At 37.4% G+C, this 24,700-nt stretch overlaps 1 protein-coding gene across 6 annotated transcripts in view; it reads left to right on the plus strand.

Moving 5' to 3' along the window:
* Window positions 1-24,700, plus strand: part of lzts1 (leucine zipper, putative tumor suppressor 1) — a 160,531-nt gene that overhangs the window by 74,913 nt on the left and 60,918 nt on the right. For 4 of the 6 annotated variants that reach the window (XM_039769577.1, XM_039769583.1, XM_039769579.1 and 1 more), the window contains one exon: window positions 24,044-24,149. The exons of the other annotated variants lie outside the window; for them this stretch is intronic. Coding sequence is in view for 1 of the 4 variants with exons in the window: in XM_039769583.1 (XP_039625517.1) it covers window positions 24,123-24,149 (27 nt within the window). In the remaining 3 variants the exon portion in view is untranslated. The remainder of the gene's footprint in view (window positions 1-24,043; window positions 24,150-24,700) is intronic. 6 annotated transcript variants of the gene reach the window in all.

The raw sequence follows: 24,700 nt of genomic DNA on the forward strand, positions 1-24,700 counted from the left end.
CTGTCCTCAGCTGTTCGTGCTCACTGCTCCCTTCTTCTTTACTCCACCACTTCAAGCCTGTTATTGTTCGCCTTGCTTCACGTCTGCCTGCTGGTGACTCCTGCCTTATCGTTTACTCACCGACTTTACTACGAAACTTACAACCACCAAAACTTTGTAATGGCACCAGGCTTTACATCAAATCTCTGCACAAGAACCTCATTGAGGCAACTGTCTTCACTGAAACAGGCTCAGAGAAGACTATTTATTCCTCTCATCCCTCTCATACCCTCTGACCTCCCATTCCAGTTCAAACACCTCCAATTTCCAGTAAGGGTCTGCTTCGCTATGACAATAAATGAGTCACAGGGCCAGACTCTAAAAAAGGTCGGCATTGACTTGACACAAGATTGCTTCTCACATGGCCAACTATATGTTGCATGCTCAAGAGTAAGCTCAGCAGACATTTTACAGCCTGAGGGCAAAACTGCAAGCGTTGTTTACAAAGAGCTCCTTACATCCTAAAAATGTGTATTTCTCATACACAACATTTACAATCATAAATTAAACACTTTATAATCATCAGATTCATTCTCAATACTAAAATAAGCCTATGACAATTACTTGACAATCACGTTACGTTATTTTTAAAATGCTACCTTTTTTTCATAACTTCTTTAACACACTTCTTCTCCGCTTCGAAGCGCAGGTATTTTGCTAGTTGCTAATAAAGAACAATTAAAAACAAAGACTACAGCTGTTTAAGACTAAAATAGGCAATAAGGGTTTGAAATCTTAATGAGTGAGACAACAAAAATGAAGTTAGAAGTGTTAATTGAGCAATAAGTGCTTCTTATTAAGCAATTGGATTAAAACAAAAACCCATAGCCACTGCGGCCCTCCAGGAACGACTTTGCCAACCCCGGTTCAGTGGCATTGGTTTGTGTTTGTTCTGGACTCTTGCTGCGTTTGTTGTCAGTGCTCAACTGTGTCCCCTCCATCTCACCTTTCCCACTGTGCTTCTCTGCTTTCTAGATACTGTAGCTTGCTATTCTCAGATATGTACTGGCTTCCACTATGCTGAAATACTCTTAAAAGTCTGGCGTATTAAAAAGCTTGTTAATAGCAAATGGTCAGACTGGAAAGACATTAGTATTATGCAGTGCGCAAAATATTTACATTGTGGATCAGGATGCAACTGTCACCAGGCTGTGACCGTGAAGTTCACCAGTAGCACTTCTGGATTATGCTGTCCTATTTAGGATTTTGGGGAATAAGGGTGTCAAAGTGCTAAATCTGAACTACATTGAAATATGTGGGGATGGGCACAACAAACTTCTAGCTGCTAATATCACAGTGTTTAACACAAAGTCCATCAATGGAAAAACACAGGGATTGTCAAAATTCAGTACAGACTGCAACCTTGATATGTTAAGTTTAACTGAAACATTGCAAAAACTGAAGGAGTTTGTGTCTCTAATTGAGGCAACTCCATCCAGTTATGTTTACTTTGCAGTGGCTAGAAACTCAGAACAAGGTTGGAGGGGCTTGCAATTGATAGATCTGAGCTAAACAGAAAAAGAATGCCAATTAAATGTGCATTGTCCTTCGACTGGAACTAAAACTAAACCTGGATGGAACATGACTCTTGAAAATTATACTGCAACTAAACCAAGGCCATGCTAATTGGCACTAAAGCTCAGCTTAAGAAAATGAGTTTGTTGACAATGTTATCAGATCTTCTTCTGCTACGAGGAATCCAGGTGTCATTTTTGATTCCACCCTTTCTTATTCTAGCCACATTAATTATCTTAAGAAACTTTCTTATTTCCACCTCCATAACATATCCCACGTTCGCTCATTCCTCTTCTTTTCTGATGCTTATGAACTTGTCTTAGCTTTTATTATATACTATAACTCTGTACTGACAGGTGCCCCTTCTATTCTGTTATCACGGCTCCATCTGGTTCAAAGCTCGGCCTCAAGGGTCCAAGCACATAACAGCCATCCCGCTGCATCTTCGCTGTCTCCCTGTGTCTTACAGGATTGAATTTAAAATTCTATCAATAACCTATAAAGCATTAAATGACCTTGCACCAAGATACATCAATAACCTCCTCTATCACTATGCTTCTGTCAATCCACTAAGGTCCAATGATTCTTCCAGTCTTCTTTGTGCCCCAAAACTAACCTGTGCTTACTGTGCTACTGCACCCAGACTTTGAAAACAACCTCCCTAAATTAAGGAAATCAGCAAACTCAATTTATTCTTTTGAAAAAAATAAATAAATAAAACTTAAAACTTATTTTAACTGGAAGGCATTGGTAGAGCTGCTGCCTCGCAGTTAGGATACCCGGGTTCACTTCCCGGGTCTTCCCTGTGTGGAGTTTGCATGTTCTCCCCGTGTCTGCGTGGGTTTCCTCCCACAGTACAAAGACATGCAGGTTAGGTGCATTGGCGATTCTAAATTGGCCCTAGTGTGTGCTTGGTGTGTGGGTGTGTGTGGGCGCGCGCTGCGGTGGGCTGACACCCTGCCCAGGGTTTGTTTCCTGCCTTGCACCCTGTGTTGACTGGGATTGGCTCTAGCAGACCCCCATGACCCTGTAGTTGGGATATAGTGAGCTGGATAATGGATGGATGGATGGCATTTAACTTACCCTGTCTTTTCAAACCTTCTTTCAGTTTACTCTCTTGGGCCAGATGCTCAGGATAATTTGTGTTTTTATCATAAATTATTATTTGTCCTTGATTGTATCTTTTTATTTTATGCTAATCTAATATCTCTCATTCTGTTTCAATGCTTTGTATATCCTGTATTTATCTTTATTTAGTGTTTAAAATGGACATTATTTGTATGCAATATTGTATATGCCCTGTTGTTCATTCTGAATTTCTATGAAGCACTTGGGAAAGGTGCTATATAAATAAAGTGTATTATTATTATTTATAGAGACAGGGAATATCCTGAAGTATAAAACCAGTATTCTAGAGCCTTGAGATTTCCACACTAACCACTGCACTAACGTGCCACCTAAATCTGTATATGTACTGTATGTTGCATAAATAAATGCTGTGTAGACCACATTCATCAGATTTTTGACATCAATGATGTGTTTGTCTCCAGATAGTTGCTTTTATCCTGAGAGTTTGTAATTTGGATAATTTGATATGCTGATGAGCTAATTATTCAATAAAGACATTCAGGCAGAATTAGTACTGCTGACACTGTGACTCTGATATCACTTACTGTGGACCTGCTCTCTATAGAAACAAATAATTAAATCAGTTATTGCTCAAAATGATGGCAAAACACTTCTGGATGTGAAAGCTGTTAGGTTATTTGATGAAAAAAAAATCTAATCAAATGAATCCTAAAGAAACCATTATTCTTTCTGGCTGTTTTCAGAACCTATTTTTGACATCAAAAGTCACAATCTATCCCTGCAGCAATCAGAACATGACACGGATAAACATTCCATTCCAAGACACTCTCATGGGCACAGCATAAAGGGCCAATCATTTTATCGATGTGTCTATAGAATCAGTGTCCACCGAGGAAACTCACATTAGCTTACAAAGAACAAGAAGGAATAGAAGGAAAATCATTTGAGAACCAAACAAAAGGTCCTAAGCCCTCCCTTTTGTTGCTGATCAGCTGGTATGAAAGTAAAAGCTTGACTAAATAAATTGAGTTTAATGATTTATTAAATAAACTAGATAATTAACAGTAATACCTGACAGGAACCAAAACCTGTGCAAACCACATTTAAAGATAAATTATCCATCTATTTTCCAAACCAATTTTGGCTGTCACAGGGCAGCTGGAGCCTATCCTAAAATTGGGTACAAAGTTGGAACATCACCTAAACTGGGTGCCAGTCCATCACAAAGAAAAACACACACAAGCACACTAGAGCCAACATAGCAGTGCCAGATCATATATCATATCGACTGTGAGAGAGAACCAGAGAAACCTGGAGGAAGTCCATGCAGACAAGGTGAGAACTCCCAGTCTCCTTACTGTGATACAGCAAAGCTACCACTGCACCATCAGATTGCCTGTTTAAAGGTTATGAAACTAAAAACTAGGCAACTTAAGAAAAGATGAAAGCTACTAACTTAATTGACATAAAAATATGAAAATGAAACAAGATATGTCTCTTAAAACTAAGCCAAAAAAGCAAAATACAGGGAGTCACAAGAATGGCAAGAAAAGGGATTGAATGATGATGAGAAATATCCTAAATTGAATATTGCCAATAGACAAACCATAATTAATCTACAAGGTGAGAAACATTTTCAAGAAAACCTGAGACCAGACAAGAACAAATACTAGTAGATAAATTACAAAAAGAAGAACTAAATTTTAAATGCAAAGAATTACCCAACTGAAAAGTAGCAACACTCACTTTTAGTTAACAGCCTACGGACCACCATAAAGAGTGAAACATCAGGCTCAGATGACCACCCAAACAGCACACCAGCAGAAGAAGAAGAATGGCCCGCCCCCTGAAAAATCAATCCTAATTAAAACACTAAAGAGAAATAAGCAACAAACAAAAGGAAGATCAAAATAAGATACTTTTAAAATTATAAGAAAAATTATAACATTACAGAATTAAAAACAAAGAATAAGAAAATCAACAAGAAATCCAAAACAAAATTAAAGCCAGATTTTAAGGAAAGAGGTAGGGACTAATACAGCACATTGCAAATGCTCTGTCCTGAGTATGATGTTAACCTGCATCCTGCCCCATGCTGCAGGGATTGGCACTCCAGACTTTAAATTTGGGCAAAATTACCCAGCTAAATCACAAACAACAGTAGTATAGCACAATTAACAACAGTATGTTTGACTTAAACATCATTTTAAATCACCAATGCTCTTGGGAAATTAATTGAAAACAAAACACAAAAATTAATAAGAACGTCTTAAACATGAGACAGCATTGCCTTTTGTTTAATTTGGTGTGCATCAAAATGCTTGAGTCTATACTGCTTATGACCACTGTCCTAATTTACAATGATAGCAGAAATTAAAAAAGGAATTGTGCTTATCTATAAATTGTGATCTAATTGATGAAAAGGTTAACAAGAACTAAAAAACAAGAATCAGCTGTAAGACAATAGGAAATACTTACCATGTAGGATTGTTCAAAGATTCATAGTATGAAATTTAAATACTAGCTGCAGGCGACTTGCCTTGTCTATCTTATTTGTTATTGTGGCACACAAATAAACAGCTAATAGTTCCAAAATGAACTATATTTATATATTTAAAGCACATATACCCTTCACACATTCAATCTAACAATCATAATGATGAGGCTCACTCAAAAGAATGAATAGAATGGCACTCACCATGCTTAAAGATCTTTTGCATTATTTGCGCAAATGTTCTGCTTCATTGTCAGCAGCAGGACGTCAACACATGCTGCCTTCCTCTCAGCAAGACATGATGACCGCAACTGACATGAATCTTTATTTGCACAAATGCTCAGCATGCTCTAAATAAACAGACAGCAGTGTCAAAACACACAAACTCCTAATGTGCGATAGATTGTTTTGTGGTAACCTCAAGAGTGTTTTATTTGTGAGAAATCCTTTGCGTTAATATCATGTGAATAGGTTGTTAAGGGTGAAACTGCCGCTGTGAGACTTGATGCAAGCTGGTCAGCTGAAGATGCAGTGTATCGGTACGATAGTGTAGCCAGAATTTTGCAAATATGTACAAAAAGATACTGAAAATATATCATCATCTCCTTTGATGACTGTACAGTATGACTCTACAAGTAGCTCACTTCAGGAACTGAAAACCCTAACCATGCAAACACGTATCACCAAAGTTATGGATACATCATTATTGTGGCTACAGAACAAAAATGTATTTTAAAACAGGCAAAAAAGATGAATGAAGATCAAGTTTCTAGCATTCATGTCTCATTTGTTTCAGTGACCCTCTGTGGCACAAACTGTAAGAAATACTTTCCCAAGGTCTGCCTGTGACACCTCAACAGTTACAACATTTGGATCTTGCTTGAGGCCCATCTTTTCTCTCTTTCATTTTAACTCCTTATATTTTTTAAACTGACTCATTTGTACCTGATGCACTAATGGTGATTCCACAGTGACATCTCTACATTCACGTCACTTGTTTTTTTATTCCATTTTCCAAGTTGGTGATTTAGCATGCAATCTTTGATTCCGTTCAAGCATGTCGAGTGAGTTTTGTTAAGCACCTTGTTTTTTATTCTCACTGTGAAAGGTGTTGTATAATATGAAACTTAAATTATTTAATTATGTAGAAAAGCCTACAAATAGATTCTGAAGCTATTAGGAAATAAGGGAGGCTTTGCTTTTTACTTTGTTTCAGAAAGGTTTCACATATGCCAAATTCCCATTTCAAATTTAAGAGATATCAAACACATGTCAGAAGAAGACAGCTTATTAAAATTCTAAAAGTTTCCAGTAGCCCACTTTAGTAATTTTAAGTTGATACTATACCATTTTTTTAATTCCTTCATTTCCAAAACTGTATTTTTTTTCCTTTATTATAGTGTGAAATTTGTGACCACTGGGGGGCATCTCAGACCCTCAAGCCCCAGACACAACTGCACTGACAGTGCAAATACACTTTATTACACACCAAGTATCTTTAAATAGCCTCCTTCCCTACAATGAACGACATAATTCTCTTTTCTTCTTTTTCCTCCTTCACTCCAATCCAGGGGAGCTTTGTCTTCCTCCCCTCCTGCCACCAACACCCCCATCTGAAGTAGAGGAGGTTCTTTTAAGCTAGACCCAGAATCACTTCTGATACAATGATTTGGCATCCTGGAAGCAATTCTGAGTCAAGTGGAACTTCCATACGCCAAAGTGGCTTCACCCGACAGCTCTCCAATGGCACCATGGACCACAACAGAATTGCTTACTGGGACTTCAAAGCATTCCTGGAGGTATCCAAGTGGGAGCCTCCTGGCAGAGATGCTGCCACCCAGTACCTAACATGTCTATGGGAGGTTGTCTCCCACTGTCTGTCCTGCTTCCATCCAAGTAAGGGTGCAACAACCACCCCAGCAAGAATGGCAAACCATTCATGCCTGTAAGTGTTTAACAACTAAACCTGCTGTAGTGCCTACCCATTCATACCTTCCTTTACACAGGGTACAAGTGCTTATTCTGCCAGGATTGAGCATAGGCATAAATTAATCCTAGAAGATGCTTCAGTCCATCACTTGCTACATTCAGGCTCATTTTCAAATTTTTTGTCCAGCAACCATGATCATGATATTCTTCTTCACCGTCTGCAATACACCCTTGGACTTTCAGGAACTGTTCAAAATTGGTTTACATCTTATTTGACCGGTAGAACTGAGTATGTCGCACTTGGCAGCGCAAAATCTCACACCCATAATGTTACCTGTGGTGTTCCACAGGGCTCTGTGTTGGGCCCCATCCTTTTCAACATTTATATGCTCCCCCTTGGAAGTGTAATTAGCAGACATGGTTTTTCTTTTCATTGTTATGCCGATGACACTCAGCTTTATCTTAGGACTACTCCCACCTCCTCTACTGCTCCTCTGCCAACATCTGCACTGACTATTTGTTTGGAGGAAATAGAGGCATGGATGAGGCTCAACTTTCTTCAGCTAAACAGATCTAAAACAGAAGCCATTTTAGTTGGCACACCACACCAGCTTCGTTCCACTACCATCACCAGTATCACCTTCTCTGGAAAAAAGATACCTCTTTCTACATTTGTTACAAACTTGGGTGTTAAAATGGATTCTCAACTAACTTTTGACACCCACATTAAACATCTCTGTAAGTCATCTTTTCACCATCTCAGGAACATTGCTAAACTCCGTCCAACAATTACCCTGGCAGATGCAGAGAGGCTTGTCCATGCCTTTGTCTCGTCCAGGCTGGATTACTGTAATGTGCTCCTCATTGGGATTCCTGGCAAGAGTATCCAGAGACTCCAGTACATTCAGAACAGCGCTGCCAGGATCCTGATGACGGTGCGAAAGCATGACCACATCACTCCTATCTTGAAAATCCTTCACTGGCTCATTGTACCACTTAGAACTGAGTACAAGGTTTCCCTCCTTACCCATCAGTGCATTTATGGATCTGCTCCCCTGTATTTACTGGAACTCCTTATCCCTCATACTTCCTCACACACCCTCCGCTCTGTGCATACCAACACTCTTCAAGTTCCCAGAACTAAACTTAGCAGTATGGGTGATAGAGCCTTTTCTTTGGTGGCGCCGAGGCTGTGGAATTCCCTCCCCGACTACTTGAGAGCCCCACAGTCGATTGATGCCTTCAAACGAAGCCTAAAAACTTATCTTTTTAGAAAGGCTTTCTGTTAAATTATTTCTATAGATTTTTTTGTTTGTTAATTTTATTCTTCTTTTGTAGCACTTTGAGATTGTTAAATATAAAGCGCAATATAAATAAAATCTATTATTATTATTATTATTAACCACGTAATACTTAACTTCTTCAGCACTACGACCAGCAAGTATTACACCCATGTTCAAACGGTCACCCTTTAATATTACATGAATGTTTCTAGGGTGAGGAGACAACCAGAAAGAAACCCCATTCAGCACTTCCTGGTAGGCAGGAATCAATCATTTATTGGTCACCAGTCTATGAGCATACTAATTTGTCCTCCTATATTACCTCATATCAAGAAAATTTAGATTTATTTATCAGCCAAATTGTGTGATGTGTGACGAAGCAGACTATGCAGAGGAAACACTCACTTACATGGGAAAAACATGCAAACACCACACAAGGAGAGACAATGGTGAGAACTGAACCCAGGTTTTGAGAGGCAAGTGGCAGACATTAACCACTACACTACTTTGCCTGTATTTTCAAAATATGTTTACTCAGTTTATGAGTGTTTTATTATATGTGAACCACTGCATTTTATTTCCAAAAATCACTCAAAAGCAACCTTTCATCAATTTCACAATACTATTTGGATTTTATTAAGAAATAAATGTAATTCATTGAAGTAGCACACCAAACCAAAAGGTGCAGCCCATCGTACATCTGGAGGATGATCTGCTCTGTCACTTGCATTTACTGCTTGCCCTCACAAAACAGACTACAAAAGGATGTTTCAAAAAGACAGGTGGAACTTTCACAGAAGGCTGATCTTGCATATTAATATGAAAGTCGCCTTTGCAAGAAAATCAATAATGCCACGTGTGAGAGGGAATTGGCTTTGGGGTTAGGCGTTTCAAGTTAATCAAATCCATTTGCAGGAAGCTTCCATGTATAATAGTAGGCATTGAATGCCATTTAAAAGCAACCCCGTAATCCCTTCTGTTTATTACTTCTAGGCTGGTAATATTGTAGTTAAAACAAAATCCTTTGGCAAATCTTCTGAAATGTATAGCCACTTGGGAATATAGAAGCAAAGGTCGTTGGGTCAAGTCAGTTCAATTAAAGGATTATCCTGTAGTGGACAAAAGCCGGACAGGCCAGGATGGCTGCTGTCTCTAGACATATTGACCAACAGCTGATTGGGCAGATGGCCAGAAAAAAAAGGGCAAAAAGAATAATTGGGTTATATAGCTGTCCGATACTGACCACAAGTGCAGCATATTGGCTGACAATGAGAGCCATGCTTCTCTGAGCTTTTAACAGACACTGAGCACCACACTGCTTCATAGCACTGTTAGCGGTGAAAGTCCTTTGTGTCTGTTTTACTGTGGGCAGTCCTGTAGTATGCATAGTGTCCAAAAACTTTAATTGTGGATGCGTTTTCAAGTTTAGAAGTGTGAGAATCACTTGCTCTAAAAGCTGCACAGAACTGGAAGTAAACTAAATAAATTAATCATCCATGAATGTCCATGAATAAGAGTAAAACTTTTAAGAGATTTTACAAAACGTAGTTGTCTGAAGCATTGATGAATGTGACATTTGAAAGAAACATTAGTTTAAAAATGTTTCAAATTAGCTACATTCACCTTTTTCCTTACTCCTGCCACGTTCCTTTCCAATGCTAACTGTTCTTTTCTCTCTGTGCCCATTCTCTGAAGCTGTGCTGGCAAAGGAGGCCTGATTAAGGCTGTTGGCTTTAGTTCATGAAGCTAACCTCTCATCTACAATCATCTCAGAATGTGCCATTTTCTCTCTAGAAGCTGGACAGCAGCCAGTTTCTTCACCCCCTCTTGTTCCCAATACTCAGGCTAATGTAAGTCATCCTGTCTCAAGGCAGCTAACCAGATGTAGTCCCTGCAATGTTTAAGTGGGTTTTGAAAGCTGTGGGGCTTAACATGCAGTTTATGTCATGCTAAAAGCAACTTCTTTTGAAAAGAAATTTCTTTTAGAATTATTCAAGTGATGTGGTTCAATTGATTACCATTCTTGAAGTCTTAGATATTATATCAACTGAAAAACTATTATTCTTCCAATACACATTTATTCTATTGTGTTTTATCCCTTTGTTTTCCACTATGCTGATCTGCCGCTCATGTATGGGGAAGCAGATATACAATTTAAACAGACTGTTATTTTCAGAGGAATTGTTACATATGCGTAATAAAACTAACTATTTAACATTACACTGAGTAATTGACCATAGTAAAAAATAGTAAAACATAATCAATCGAAAGAAAATTATGTTTCATGTTGCGTTAGAGGGTATTCATTGCATTATACATTTTCATTTTGTTTGGCTTTGAAATGAACACACAAATACTTTTACTGTAAAACAATTTTTCGTCAATATCACATTGAATTTTGATTCCGTGTTTGGATTTACACCGTGAGAACGCAACGTATAACTGCCAGTGAGTGAATATTGTTTCTTTCTCTCTAATAAATAAACCGTCTTTTTTGAATGTCTGTCCCTGTGATTTAATAATTGTCATAGCAAAAGCTATTCTAATGGGAAACTGTAAACATTTTAATACGAATGGCATATCAAGATCTCCTTTGGTGTCTCAGGATTTTCTTTTATAATAGAGAGATACATAAAACAATAAAAACAAACAACATTCTCTCTAAACACACATAAGAACTTCTGGATTGGATAATAGAGAGCTGTTGGTGTCAGTAACAGGCTTGTAGGTGAGAGTAAGATTAGCTCAGAACTGTTCAGATTGTACCACAAATTTATATTTAAAGTCATTACATTTTGAAAAGAGCAGGTCCAAATTGTAGTATCCACGAATGGAACATGCTAATGGAAGTTTCCTTCTTTCCTCATTTGAAGTCACCAGCATTTAGAACGATTCATCATTAAGATATTGGCAACAGAGAAGATCATTTCTGTTGCTGAGTCAGCCAGTGCTATGTAACTTATCTCCCTGGGCAGTAACATGAACAAATTTAGTTTACATTTCAATGTCTGCATTGCACATTTAGTTTTAATGGTACTGTGCCCCCCATTCCCTTTTCACCATTGTTCATTCACATAAATCTCATCTACTTTATGATTTTACAACTCCATCTAGCATCAAAATAGGGTTTGAAAGAATTGGTTTAAGTCAATTCTCTGCAATATACAAAATGTCACATTACCTGAGTAGCTGAGCTCACCGTGATTCCCCAAGATATATAACAGTTTTGTACAACTTATATAAAAGCAATCAAATATTTCTTACCATATGGGGTTAGGCCAAATTTGAACCCTTTCCCCCTTATCACTGCTCTGGATCTTCACCCCTTGGACAAGTTTTTAACTTTTATCCTCATTCTGAATCTTCACTCTTTCCATCTTGGACAAGCTGCTCCTCCAATACGGTGTTAATAGGGCAACTTAGGCAGCAATGATCACAGTGCTACCAGGAGAATGAGAGAATAAGTAATATATCCCAATTTCCTCACAGTGTACATTCTCAGATTTTATAGACATATCTGTTTTTCTATAATATACATACAGTATACAGAGTGTGTATACAGTATATCCAGTACCCAATTTAAGATTTTTTTTCCATGCAGCATCAGATTTAATAGGTTCCCCTCTCACAGTTTCTCCACATACACAAAGAAGTCAAATGAATCCCAAATTAGTACACCGAGAATGCAGATTGGCTTCACATTTATAATACTATTTTTCCATCACTAAGTTAAGATATGACTGGTCAATTTCCTACTAATCTCTGGCTCTGTTTGTCTTCAAGCCTAATGCAAATAGTACAATAGACTGTAATGGTACAGTATCTGGAAACTTGCAAATGTTTAACAGCCATTGTAATTCCCACTGGAATTCCTATTGTCATGTTCCAGACATGTCACCACATTTAGGTCTATAAGAGGTAATATGCAAACACATATACAATATTATTTCTGCCATTTTCTGTCTGTTCTTCAGGGGATGGCATAGGCCAATAAGAGGAATAACAAAAAATCCAAAAGGCAGATTTAGCTCCAGAACATGGAATATAATTAACTTATTTATACTTGAGTTTAAGGCATTTTAAGGAGTTGCCACAGGCATCAGCTTGGATGGAGATAAGGATATTGCAGAACGAGAGCTAATGAAAGAAAGATGAGCACACACACTGGCAGCTGGCAGCCCTTGTCAATTCCAGTGTTCAGGGGTAAATAACCTTGTGATTATATAAGGCAGGAACAAACCTGGACAGGGCACCAATGCACCTAACATGCACGCCTTTGGACAGTGGGAGGACACTGGAACACCTTGAGGAAACCATGTAGACATGGGGAGAATATGCAGACTCCATGCTGGGAGGACCAGTGACATTAAAATTGAAAGGATATATCTGATAAATTTTGATTCATTTTAATTTAATTTATTCTTACCTAGGAGCTTTACAATGATGCTCAAATATAAAACAGTAAGAACATTCTGATAAGTGTGGCAGAATGGAAGAAGGTGTTGTTTTCCCTGTTGCTGTTCACAATGACCATACTGTACATGCTCTGTTCACTTTTGCTGCAAATCTTTCTTCAGTGGCCATTTTCAATAATCATGGTATGTTATCTCAGCCTGAAGTTTGTGAAAATTTTAATCTTTTTTGACTTGTTTTCATTGTTCAATTAGAAAAGTACTATGCCAATTTATGTCCCATGGCTTTGAACAGTCATTAACTTTGTTTGCTTATCTAATTGTATTGTATATATAATTAATAATAAATATACATTCTGGTAAAGGCTGCCATAGTAGTTTTCTTTTTAAAAATGCCATTAAATTAGGTGGCATGGTGGTGCAGTGGTAGCACTGCTGCCTCACAGTTAGGAGACCTGGGTTCGCTTCCCAGGTCCTCCATATGTGGAGTTTGCATGGTCTGCATGGGTTTCCTCCCACAGTCCAAAGACATGCCGGTTAGGTGGATTGGCGATTCTAAATTGACTCTTGTGTGTGTCCTGCGGTGGGTTGGCACCCTGCCCAGGATTGGTTCCTGTGTTGGCTGGGATTGGCTCCAGCAGACCCCTGTGTTCGGATTTAGCAGGTTGGAAAATGGATGGATGGACATTAAATTATTTTTAGAATTGCATGGTGTTAATTTGTTCAAAATAGCATTGTCAATGGATTTGGTATTTTTTAGGTTTCATTTTTGTATAAATTAGGTAGATTTTTATACATTCTTATTTCTTCACCATAACTGTTAAACAACTCTGCAGTGTTACTGGTTGTTTTCTTCATATTTTCCCATCATTGTCAAACCATTTGTAATATTCAAATGTTATTATTTGTGTGATTCTCTCACATCATGAATACATAAATGTGAACATATTATTAGTTTCTAATTGTGGAGATGTATTAACTAGAATATTGTTCAGCAAAAATTCAATCTAGGGATCACTACTCATGTTTTGTCCCATACATCTGTACAGTTTATATGTTAACATGCTTCCCGACCTGCTCACTACATAATAAAGGTTTTTCCTCTGAATTTTATTGTTGTGAAACACCAAAGACTTTGCTGTATTGTGATTTGATTTCTGTGTTAATGAAGTCCATTTTTGTGCTAGCCCTGACAGTCTGACTGCAGTGTAGTACCAAAGAGCTCAGCTATTAAAATGGGCGATTTGATTGGAATGATTCTGAAAATTCTCATTAGTATAGGGGGTCTGTAGATGGCAGTAGGTAAATTACACCATCAAAGGTATATCCTTTAGATTTAATAATTCTGATCCATGCTGATCTGCGCTTATCTCTCCTCTCATGATGTGGCAGACTAGGTCTTAACTCCTCTATGCAGCAGACAATGGACTCTTTGAAACAGCTGTCTTTCACTGATTGAGGGATTAGCTCACTGAAGCCAGACAGAAAGCGGACACTCTCATTAGCACAACTCCTTCTCTGCTTGAGCGTAATAAAAATGAAAGTTCATAGCAGGGCTTACATGCTCCAAAAGTTGTAATTTTATACCCCAATACAGTTTTTCATAATCCTTGAAAATTCCAGCTAATTGCTATTGAACTCAATTTAACTGGCAATTATTTTCAAATTGGCACCTCATCTAAGGTTGGGTGCTGATTTGTATTTGGTGTTTCCTGAATAAGCTTCTGGACCTTGAGCTGGATTAAGAATGTTCAAAATGGATAGATTGAAATATTTTAACTACAAAACTACATCCATAATGCTTTTCACAAAATCCATACATAATATGAATGTTTTTTAACCTGCTTATCCATTACAGGTTCTACAATGTCTAGTCAGTATAGACATATAGTCAAGATAGTCAATGTCTAGTCCTGGGTGTAAAGGAGGAACCATCTCTGCACAGTGCACACACAAGCACATACCATAACTCTTTCATACTGGCCCAGTTGAGGCTGTCAGTGAACTCATTGTGTACATCTTGGAAATGTGAAAGGAAAACAAGACCTCACTGAGTAAAACCCACACAGACATTCCACACAAAAAGCCCACATAGAAACAGGTTTCATTCATAAAACTTTGTGTGGATTTGAGCATGAAAATATGCTTACACCAGAAGACAGGAAAATGCACATGCCAAAAAAAAAAGTCAAATTTGTAAAACCTGATGTGTGCACATGTCTATGCAATTTACTGTTATGATAAATAATGACCTTCTTGTAAATATGCACATTTGAATGCACAAAGAATGTCGGGCTGAAACATCCATTCATGGAGTATGCTAATCTGCCTTGTACAAATGCAATCATGACGCTGCAGACCTTCATTGGCTGGTGGAGCAGTCTCCCTCCTGATGCATCTTGCTGTGCTCCAAAACTCTGTGTCCCAAGATCATGAACGACATTATAGAGCCTCTCATCTGTCCTCTAAGGGTCGGAAAAGCATAAGACCTCAGCATCTGAGTGGGTATCCAGTATTACATTGCACATGTAATGGCATGATTGCTGTTACAATGAATAGTACAAGCCATATGAAATACTGGGACACTGAACTGGTGAGCCCATTGATCAGTAAGAAACGGAATGTATTTTCTATATTATCATATATTAACCCACTTAACAGTGAGTAATGCAACGTGTATTCTATATTATCATGTATATTAGTCCACAGTGAATAATGTAGCCCACCGCATTATATTATCATTTGGCCATATCTTAAATGAAACAAGTAGTGAGATTATGATGAACTGTTATTTATATTAGTGTTTACAATTCTTATTCTGCTATTATTTTGACAGTCACATCATTCCACTCAGATCACACAAAACACTAAGAGTGAAAGCTCTTACAGTGGAAAACCTGATACCACACCCCGGAAACAACACAATAAAAGGAGGAAGAGGAAGAAGATGAATGTGAGTGACATGATGGAAACCATTTTGGACATGCAAAAGAAACAATATGAAGAATTTGCGCAAGGAGAACAGCTGTGTCACCAGCAATAAAAAGAGATGCTAAATGATTGGATGAAGCACAAATGGAAAAAGGAGGAGTTTCGACAAAAATACAATAATTATCTTATGGTCCATTTTTTAAAACTTTCTTTATTGCAGGGTCATGGGTATCAAGGGCTCATACCCACACTCATTTATTAATACTGGGCCATTTCTGATTTGCCAATTGCCACTTGCAGAGGAAATACAAAATATAAGAAAAATTCACACAGACAAGCCCCCCTGCAGTTCAGTAGCAGCACTATAATAAAGAATTATTGTGATTATCTTTCCCACTGCAGCTTGAACAGCATCACTGTATTCGTTTTTCTTTCTTTACTGAGGGTTGGAATGTTAGGAAACAGGCATTGGCAGAAGAAAACAAGAACAGAAAAAAAATAAAAGATGTTTGAAGAGAACAAAACCAACTTACATCACATCAGTTACCTGTGAAGGATGAATGAAAACTGCCTGAAGCAAATTTTACACTCCATATAAATTGGAGTGTTTGCTTATATTTGATTTGTATTTTTTATTACTGTTCTTATTGTTAATCCAGTCTAATCCCCATTGTCATCATGTTCATGCAGTATTCCTTTGAGTCATCTAGATTTCTTCAAATTTCATGAAACATTCATGTTAGGTTAATTGGTGTTCCGAAACTGAACTGGAATGATTGTGCCCAGTACAGGAACGGTCTCTTGTGCCCAATGCTGTTCTGACTGTCTGGGTCTCACAGTGATTCTGGAAGAAGTAGATTCCAAACATGGATGGATGGAAGGATGAACAGAAGGACTGATAGAAGACTGTAAAGCAAATCCAACTCCTGCAGAATCTTTACTTTACTATATATTGCTAGCAACATATACCATTTAAAAATAAGGCCCATAATGTCTTGGTGCAGTCAGCTGAAATCAGTCGGCATCTGAACATCTGAGTAAAGCATTGTCTTAATTATAGTGTACTTTATGAAGCATTACAATGTCCATATACACAGGATTTATGTTGGTCATTTATTTCAGTTTAATGCAGAAATGGGAGCAAGGGCCCTAGATTGACTTCTGCTGTTTATATTCATGTTGATAACGGCATCTAGGAGGTTAGGAAGAGCTGCAATGAAATGAGTGCACACAGAATGCTTTTTAATCTAAAGATTGTGCGCATATAATTAGTAGCAACTGCGTACTGAAGCAACCCTGTTCTATAGTCCTGTATGTGAATAATTAACCAACATATTACAGCAACTTATTATGCTAGTCAAAGACATCCATTCATTTATTTTATTACCTTTGTGAGCACTGTGAGCTAAGTACTAGCTTGGCACTAATGGCTGCAAGGCCGGAGCCTTTCTTTGTACAGAGTGACAATTTAAAAAAAAAAAATTATTTAATGACTTGTCTTTTAAATGAAGCCTTTATTGGTTGTTTCAGTCCAATCTCTTTGGAACTGAAACGGATCCTTGCTTGATAAATGAGTCTCCTTTAGAAATACTACTTTGGCGTTTAGACCTGTTAAGTGAGAGAATGCTTTCTTTCTCTTTAATTAATGATTGAGACCTTTGACATTCCAGCTCACAAAGTTCACTGTTTGGTCATAGAGACATTGCTTCTGAACTTTTGTTGACATTTTGTAGTCTTAAATTAAGGTAGCAAATTATTACATAAGATACCTTTAACCTTAATTTTCAATTTTGCCAGGAGTGTTATGAAGCCTATTGTTGTTTTGGCAGTTACAATTACAAAAACGGATAGATTAGATAGATAGATTAGAAATCTCTCTTTCTCTCCCTCCTCAGCCCTCAATACAGAGTGAAAATTAATATAAAAAATACTGAATGAATGAAACTGGTGAATACTGGTGAATAAAAAAGTATACTTGTAATGATTTAGCTGCAGTAAACAAAGTCAGGTAATGTTAATGGGACGTCCTCATGCGCATTTTGTTTAGTTTTGTTTGTTCTGTTTGTGCAAGCTGTAGAGGAGACATACCATTTTCTATGGAACAGCATATTATGATCGTATAGCTTATTGTTAGTATTGTTAGCTTGTTGTTATATGTCAAGTTGTCATATGAAAAATCCATGGATCATTATATTGTGAGTGCTCTTCTGACACACACAATTCTGAGACTGGTGAAAAGGTAGTAGACTATGTGTTTTATGAGCAATGTAACAAAAACAAGAAACCAGTCTGTCCATTCTGTGCCACTGCAGATTGTCTTAAAAGATGACTTCATAAGTTAACACAGAGGTTTTGGCAGAAGGATCACGTCAAAGTGTACAGTGTGCCAACCAGTGTTAACTAGGTTGTACAGCAGGGGTGCCCAAGACGTCGATCGTGATCAATCGGTAGATCGGAAAGGTAGTGCAGGTATATTGCGTTTCATTCAAAAAAAACATTTTTTAAACATTAGTCTATCATATATCCTATATAGTCTATCATATATATGGCATTTGCCACTTGATTGACATACAGGGTGGCCAGTCTGAGATCTCTTTTCTTCTAACACACACATTATATATATATATATATTTTTAATGTAGGTAGATCATTTTAACATGGTCATTTTAAAAGCATCTAATAGTTTAGAATGTTTGAAAAATTGGGAACAGGCCATTAAGACCAGCAACCCTGCAATTCCTCTTCAGCTAGTTTTTCAGAAATAACATCAAATTGAGATCTGAAGCTCTTTAACATCCTGCTCATTTCCACACTGCTTGACAGTTTATTCCATATATGTATGGTTCTTTGTGTGAACACTATGGTTCAACTATCTTCAGCAAGCTGGACTGGCAGTTTTCTGTAAAAAGGCTGTTTATTTGTTTTTTACAGTGAACATATGTATGATATTTAGATTCAAAATGTCTACGACTGTCAAAAAAGAGATGTAAGCTATATAGTATGGATGGTACCATGGCTTAAATTTTAGAGTAGTGCCTGCATTAATTTGTAATCTCTGTCACCTGTCACAATTGTTTAGAGTGAAGTTTGTGAAACCCTCTGATCTTCTTTGTATTAAGAGCTGGATATGAAGTTTTCTGCTAGCATCTTCTCACAGTATTTTTCATATTTAAACATCAGCTAGAACCTTTACTCTCTGATGTTTCTGCTGTTGTTGGTCCATCACTTCATAATAATTGTACCTTATTTATGTTTTATTTTTCAAAGCAGTAGCAAATTAATTTAGGTCTGAAGTGTAATATAGTAGTAAGATGGCAAATGTTAATTGTATGAAATAATACTGGAAGTTGTACCATTTGAAGGTTTGAACCAAGAAATCCCAGCTGAGTTGAGTAATTCCAATCTAGACCACCTTCCACCAGGACCTACATCCACACAGCGAAAGTACATGCTCTCCTAGACAGAACTGCAGCATTAATCAGCCACTCGCAAAAAGAAAGATCCACAAATCTTTGTGTTACATTAATGAGTAGCACTTTCTTTATGGTAAATAAGCATGAATTATATGTATGTCCCTGCCATACCATCTGAGGCCATCTGTGTGTCTGCACAATATATTCACTGTCATTACAAATGATGCACTTTTACATGAAAAAATGATTACTTATTTAGATTTGGCATTTAAACTTGTTTGCAAGGATATTTAAATAGGATGACAATGTAAGGGCCTTGATAGGTAGGGCTTCTGAAATTATGTAAATACTGTTTTTGTTATGTTTTCATTTTTTCCACAATGCCAGTTTTATGTTTCCGTAACTGATGCCATTTAGCAGTCCCATTGTCAAACTTCGTTGCGGGGGTTGTGGTCACAGAAGTCATGCTGTGTGATGTCACTGGCTGTCTAAATTTGGGTTTGGAGAGGTACCCTGGTCTCTTTGTGAGAGATCTGGAGGTAATGGTGAGTTTAAGGCCCTTAAAGTTCACCCTGAAGTTCCAAATCTCTGGTTTTGAGACTTACCTGCTTACCTGTTGCAGACTATTGTGTCACAGACTTGTATTAAATGTCCTTGAATCTGCTTAGCTCTTCAATAAAACCCCTAAGTTAATACCTTCTTCACTCGAACTTCAGACACCAGAAAATGTAAGAATCTAAACTGAATTAATATTAAAAGAGTTAGCTTATTTATTAACACTAGAATTACCAGTCCAGCCCACCTTAAGTCCCTTCGCACTTCTCCATCAGCGTCTTTTGTCTTGTAAATATGCCGATCTAGACAATAGCAAGCAGCCTACTAGTTCATCCCCCCTCCGCTGCAGAACAGCCACAAAGTTCTCCCTGCTCCAGCCTTCATTAACTGGGAGTGAAGTGCTGGAGTTTTAGAATGGAAATAATAGATCGTTATTTGGAGCAGATGAATTTCATGTGTGTTCCATTTCTACAATAATCTGTATAAATGCATCGTTAAAACAGAAACGTTTTTCATATTTTAGTAATAAATGACAAAATGTAGACATAAACTATATAATATGTAAAGCCTGAAGTGAAAAGATCAAATAAACACTTTCACAAAAGGTTCAAGGATGATGCAACAGCTTCCATGGCACAGTGGTAAGAATTGCTGACTTATAATCAAGAGTCCCCCAGTTTGATCCTGACTGCCTCATATACAGTATTTACCGTTGTGAGTTGCTCTTATTGTTAATATTATACAATAAACACGTACATTTGATTTGCATCTGTAACAGCCATTGAAAATGTATAGAACTTGTAAAAGTTACAGATTTTTTTTCACTTTTATTCTCTCAGTCATGATCACAATACATACTACTGCCCCCCAAGGGATCCCACGCTGTTACTTTTTATCTGAAACTGGGAATAATTGTAGATGTGACTGGTGTTTTGAGACAATCGAACTGGAAATATTCTGATCTGGATGGATAAAAGCTGACACACAAATGCTGACGAATCTGCCTTATTCGTATCTCATTGTCACTTTGATTTTTTTTATTCAATTTTATTGATTGTTCCTGCTTACGCTGAATTAGTATATGCTTTATGGTCTATGGTGTCAAAGCTGCACTGACAAAAAAACAGAGACATAGGTATATATGATATTTGGAATTATTCATTTTATGACCTGTATAGTACATTTCAGAAAACATTGTGGCACAGATGCAACATTATTCATATTATTCATATTCATTCACGTATTTTCTTGCACTTTTAATCAGTGACCGAGTTTTTTTTAATACCCGATCTAGCCCAGTCTGCACAGGACTCCAGGACATGCAGAGGAAGGAATGTCCCTCTGCAAGGTGAGCCATGAACACTCCTCTTCTTTTCTCAGTAGACCACATACATATCTTGCACAGTACATGTGCGTTGATCACCGCCTGGTCAAGCTTATTATAGCACAGGCAACCGGCCATCTGCGTGCTCCTGCTCGCACTGAATAAGCTCACACCTGCTGGTGCATGCTGTCTGTGCAGCACCGGGGAAAAAAATAGAAAGAGAAAAATATATGTGACATTTTGAACAAATGATTGTATGACCTGAATAGTACCAATCAGAAAACATCATTGCACTAATGCAATATTATTTGAAAACAAGCAGATTGGGTGTAAATTTATGTTACTTGTAAAAGTTAGCTTTGTTCACTTTTATCCTCTCAGTCATGTTCACGCTCTCCCTCCCCTCTTGATCTGACCCTAACTAACAGCGCCAGCATAAATTTACATATTATTCATATTCTATAAAGATAAACTTTCACTTGTTTAGTATATAAATGCCAGATATCTGTCTCTCATTTTGACCAGACTACTCATCCTGCCCTTGTAGTCCAATATGAAGGAGAATGAGAGACAAGTCAATGATGTTGACAGCCCCACGTCAGCCCATAACATTACTCCACAACAATCTTAGCCACAGTACTTCACTTTACTCACTGTCAACCTAGATCTTATTGACTTTGAATTTTAATTTTACTGCAGACTGTTGACCCACGGGTTATTTTCTAAAGTATTTTCTTCTCCTCCCTTGGTAAATGGGCTTTACTTGCCTTACCTTAGCATTAGCTCCCTCAATAGTATTAGGAAGTAATATGAATTCATCTCATTAATACTTGTGTGTTTAGATTGAGCTGGCTCAATGATTAGTGTCACTGGTACAGCATTTCTGAGGTTGAATTTTATGCTCAGTATTGACTATGTGGAGTTTTCATGATGCATCTGTGGTTCCATGACTTTTCCTCTGTCATCCACGGCCAGTACAAGACTCACTTGTGATCGATCTAATGCTTATATAAAACCATTGGTGCTCCTACCCAAAACTGATATATTACCCACATGAAACCAGTATAACACATGCATAAAACTATAGCGCATACACAAAACCATTGCAATGTAAACATACCAGAAATTTACTGTATGAACACAAGCCAATATAGTTAATACACAAACTGATAGTACAGTATCTGAGGTCAAACTAATGTACTTCTCTCACAAACCAATAAGTAAAGCACCTGAGTCAACTTCTATTGTTTTAAATGTGCTCTATAAATAAAACTGACAACTTGACAAATCAATGTAGTTCATATGCAAATCTATAGTATGCATAGACCAACCAATAATATACAGACATAAACCAATACAGTTCATATGAATCAAACCAGTATAGTGTCACTCAAACCAATATTGTGAACATGTAAACCAAAAGATTACACACAAAAATATACAAATTATGGTTGTATATTTGGTTGCTTTTCTCTGTGTACCGAAGTCCTCAATCGGTACTTTCGTCATGCTGTCATTCAGGGCCACCTATTGTCACAATTTTGTTGGATCTGATTCTTCTGTTATTAATTCTGGCTAGTCTTTGATGCTGAACATTTTAATCATCAGAAAATTTGACTGTATCGTGAGGTAAAGTTGTGTGAAAACTACACGACAAATAGTCTTGGATTTACACTCAAGGCTATTGTGAAAATAACAATTTAGTTTAAGAGCAAGCTCTGATCAATAAAAAAAATCTTAAACTAAGTTTCTCATTTCAAGTGTAGTGTCAAAGAAATTGAATCCTCCACCAACAACCTAAAATAAGGTAAAAATGATTTCCAGAATCAATATGTTCATTTACCTGATTTTTTTAGAAGAGAAGCACCTTGAAAGTGTAGGAGAGAGAGAAAGAGAGAGTGAAGAAAAGCATGGCAGGTTAGCTGTGGTCCTAGGTGAGAGATATTCTTTAAACTGAGTGATCTGTGATGGAAAATCTACCAGTATATTAAGCAAAATGAAAAACTCCTTGCACATTAATGTTTGAAAGTTAAACTGTTTAGACAGAAACATGCATTTTAGCCTGCTTTAAAGTGAAGAAATCTGACTAAATAAATGCAGCAGGCATGGCTTGTTGATAAATTCATGAATAAAAGATTTTATCCAGTGTCTGCTTTCATTTCTGCACTTTCACCAAGGTGCCAAGGGCAACCAAATACCAGTGTATAAAAACAGCTAAAAATAGAGAGAAAAAAAAATCTAAATTCTCCACTAAGTAAAAAGAAAATTAAGAACACTAACCTTCAGTCAACTTGAGCATGCTTCTAAATATGGAGGAATCCTTCTGGTAGAGATAGTTAAATGAGCCTGTCCCTCAGACAGAACTCTCTGCTCCCTAATATTTTGTATCATATTCCCAATTGTGCTTAATTAACCTACAATATGAATTGTAGTAATTCACTGTTTTGAGTAAGGTCATCCATCGATCAGTCTGTCTTTTGACAGCTTCACTGTCTACCAAATCTCTAAAGACACACTTCAGTGGGTTTATGAGCAATGCACTTGGAATGTGCTCTTGGGAAAGACAGACAGGTTAAATCCTGTCCTGAAGAAAAATTACTTAACTTTCATAGAACATTCAAGTTCACTCTTCTGTCCTTGTTTTCATACCTTATCGCTCCTAGCTTATCTCGCTCTGCTAGAATGCAGATGCATGTGGTGTATTTTTAGCTAAAAGATCCTAATGTTGATGATTCAGTTTTATTTTACATGTCTAAGACATCTTGTCTGCTGTTCAGTTATTTTATGGTTCCGTGCCTGTACAAGAAAAACATTATAAGTGAACAAACTAAGATACCATTTGCTTATAAGGTACTCACCTTAATTTGCCTAAGAGCTGATTTGTGTGTTGCACTAAAAATATTGTTTAGGATTAGAAGGTTTATCAATTGAGAACCTCTAGTGAATCAACTTTCTAGTTATCCACTATTATGTCACTCCAAAAGGAAGTGTTAGGTGAGCTTGTCTGTTCGGTACAAGACTTCTATGAGTAACCATAATTGAAACTTTTTTTTTTCTAGGAAACAATAATTCCAAAAGAAAAAATATAGTGTGGCAAAATGAAAGAAGATTACCTTGTTTCACTGGAAGCAAACACAAATGAATCCCAAGCCCTTAAAATGTAAGGTATGGAAAAGAAATCTGTTTTTTTTACACTTTTTTACACTGAGAAGTAATATGCAGTGTTGTTATACAGATATTTATAGGGCAACATAGTGACTGAGTCGTTACTTTTTGCTGGGACTGAATCCTAGCCCAAGCACTGTACATTTTACACGGCTTCCTCATGTGTACCTTCCGTGTTCTTATGCCCCATCAGGAGCGGCTCCTGTCTTGTGCCTGATACTAGTGGCTCACCTGTGAATCAAAGTTTGGATACATAGTCTGTAGGGGCGCCCGTGAACTGCCACTAAACCCAGAAAATACCAAGGAAGCCTATTTAAAATGCACATAAGGAGTAACAAAACACAAAATAAAAACAAAAACACAAAATCTAAAACACATCTGGATCGAATATTTATGGTCCGTGAAGTGGCTGATCCAGATCCAAGAACCTGAAGGAGGTGCCCTTTTCTGCCTCCAGTTCCTTTCTGTTGAAATACACTGGCTTCTTTTTACTCCTGTCACAGGACCCCTTGACAATCGCTACACCCCAAACTTCAACCTTACTGGAACAA

The sequence above is a fragment of the Polypterus senegalus genome, chromosome 11 (assembly GCF_016835505.1).
Source record: "Polypterus senegalus isolate Bchr_013 chromosome 11, ASM1683550v1, whole genome shotgun sequence".
In the NCBI taxonomy this organism is placed as follows: Eukaryota; Metazoa; Chordata; class Cladistia; order Polypteriformes; family Polypteridae; genus Polypterus; species Polypterus senegalus.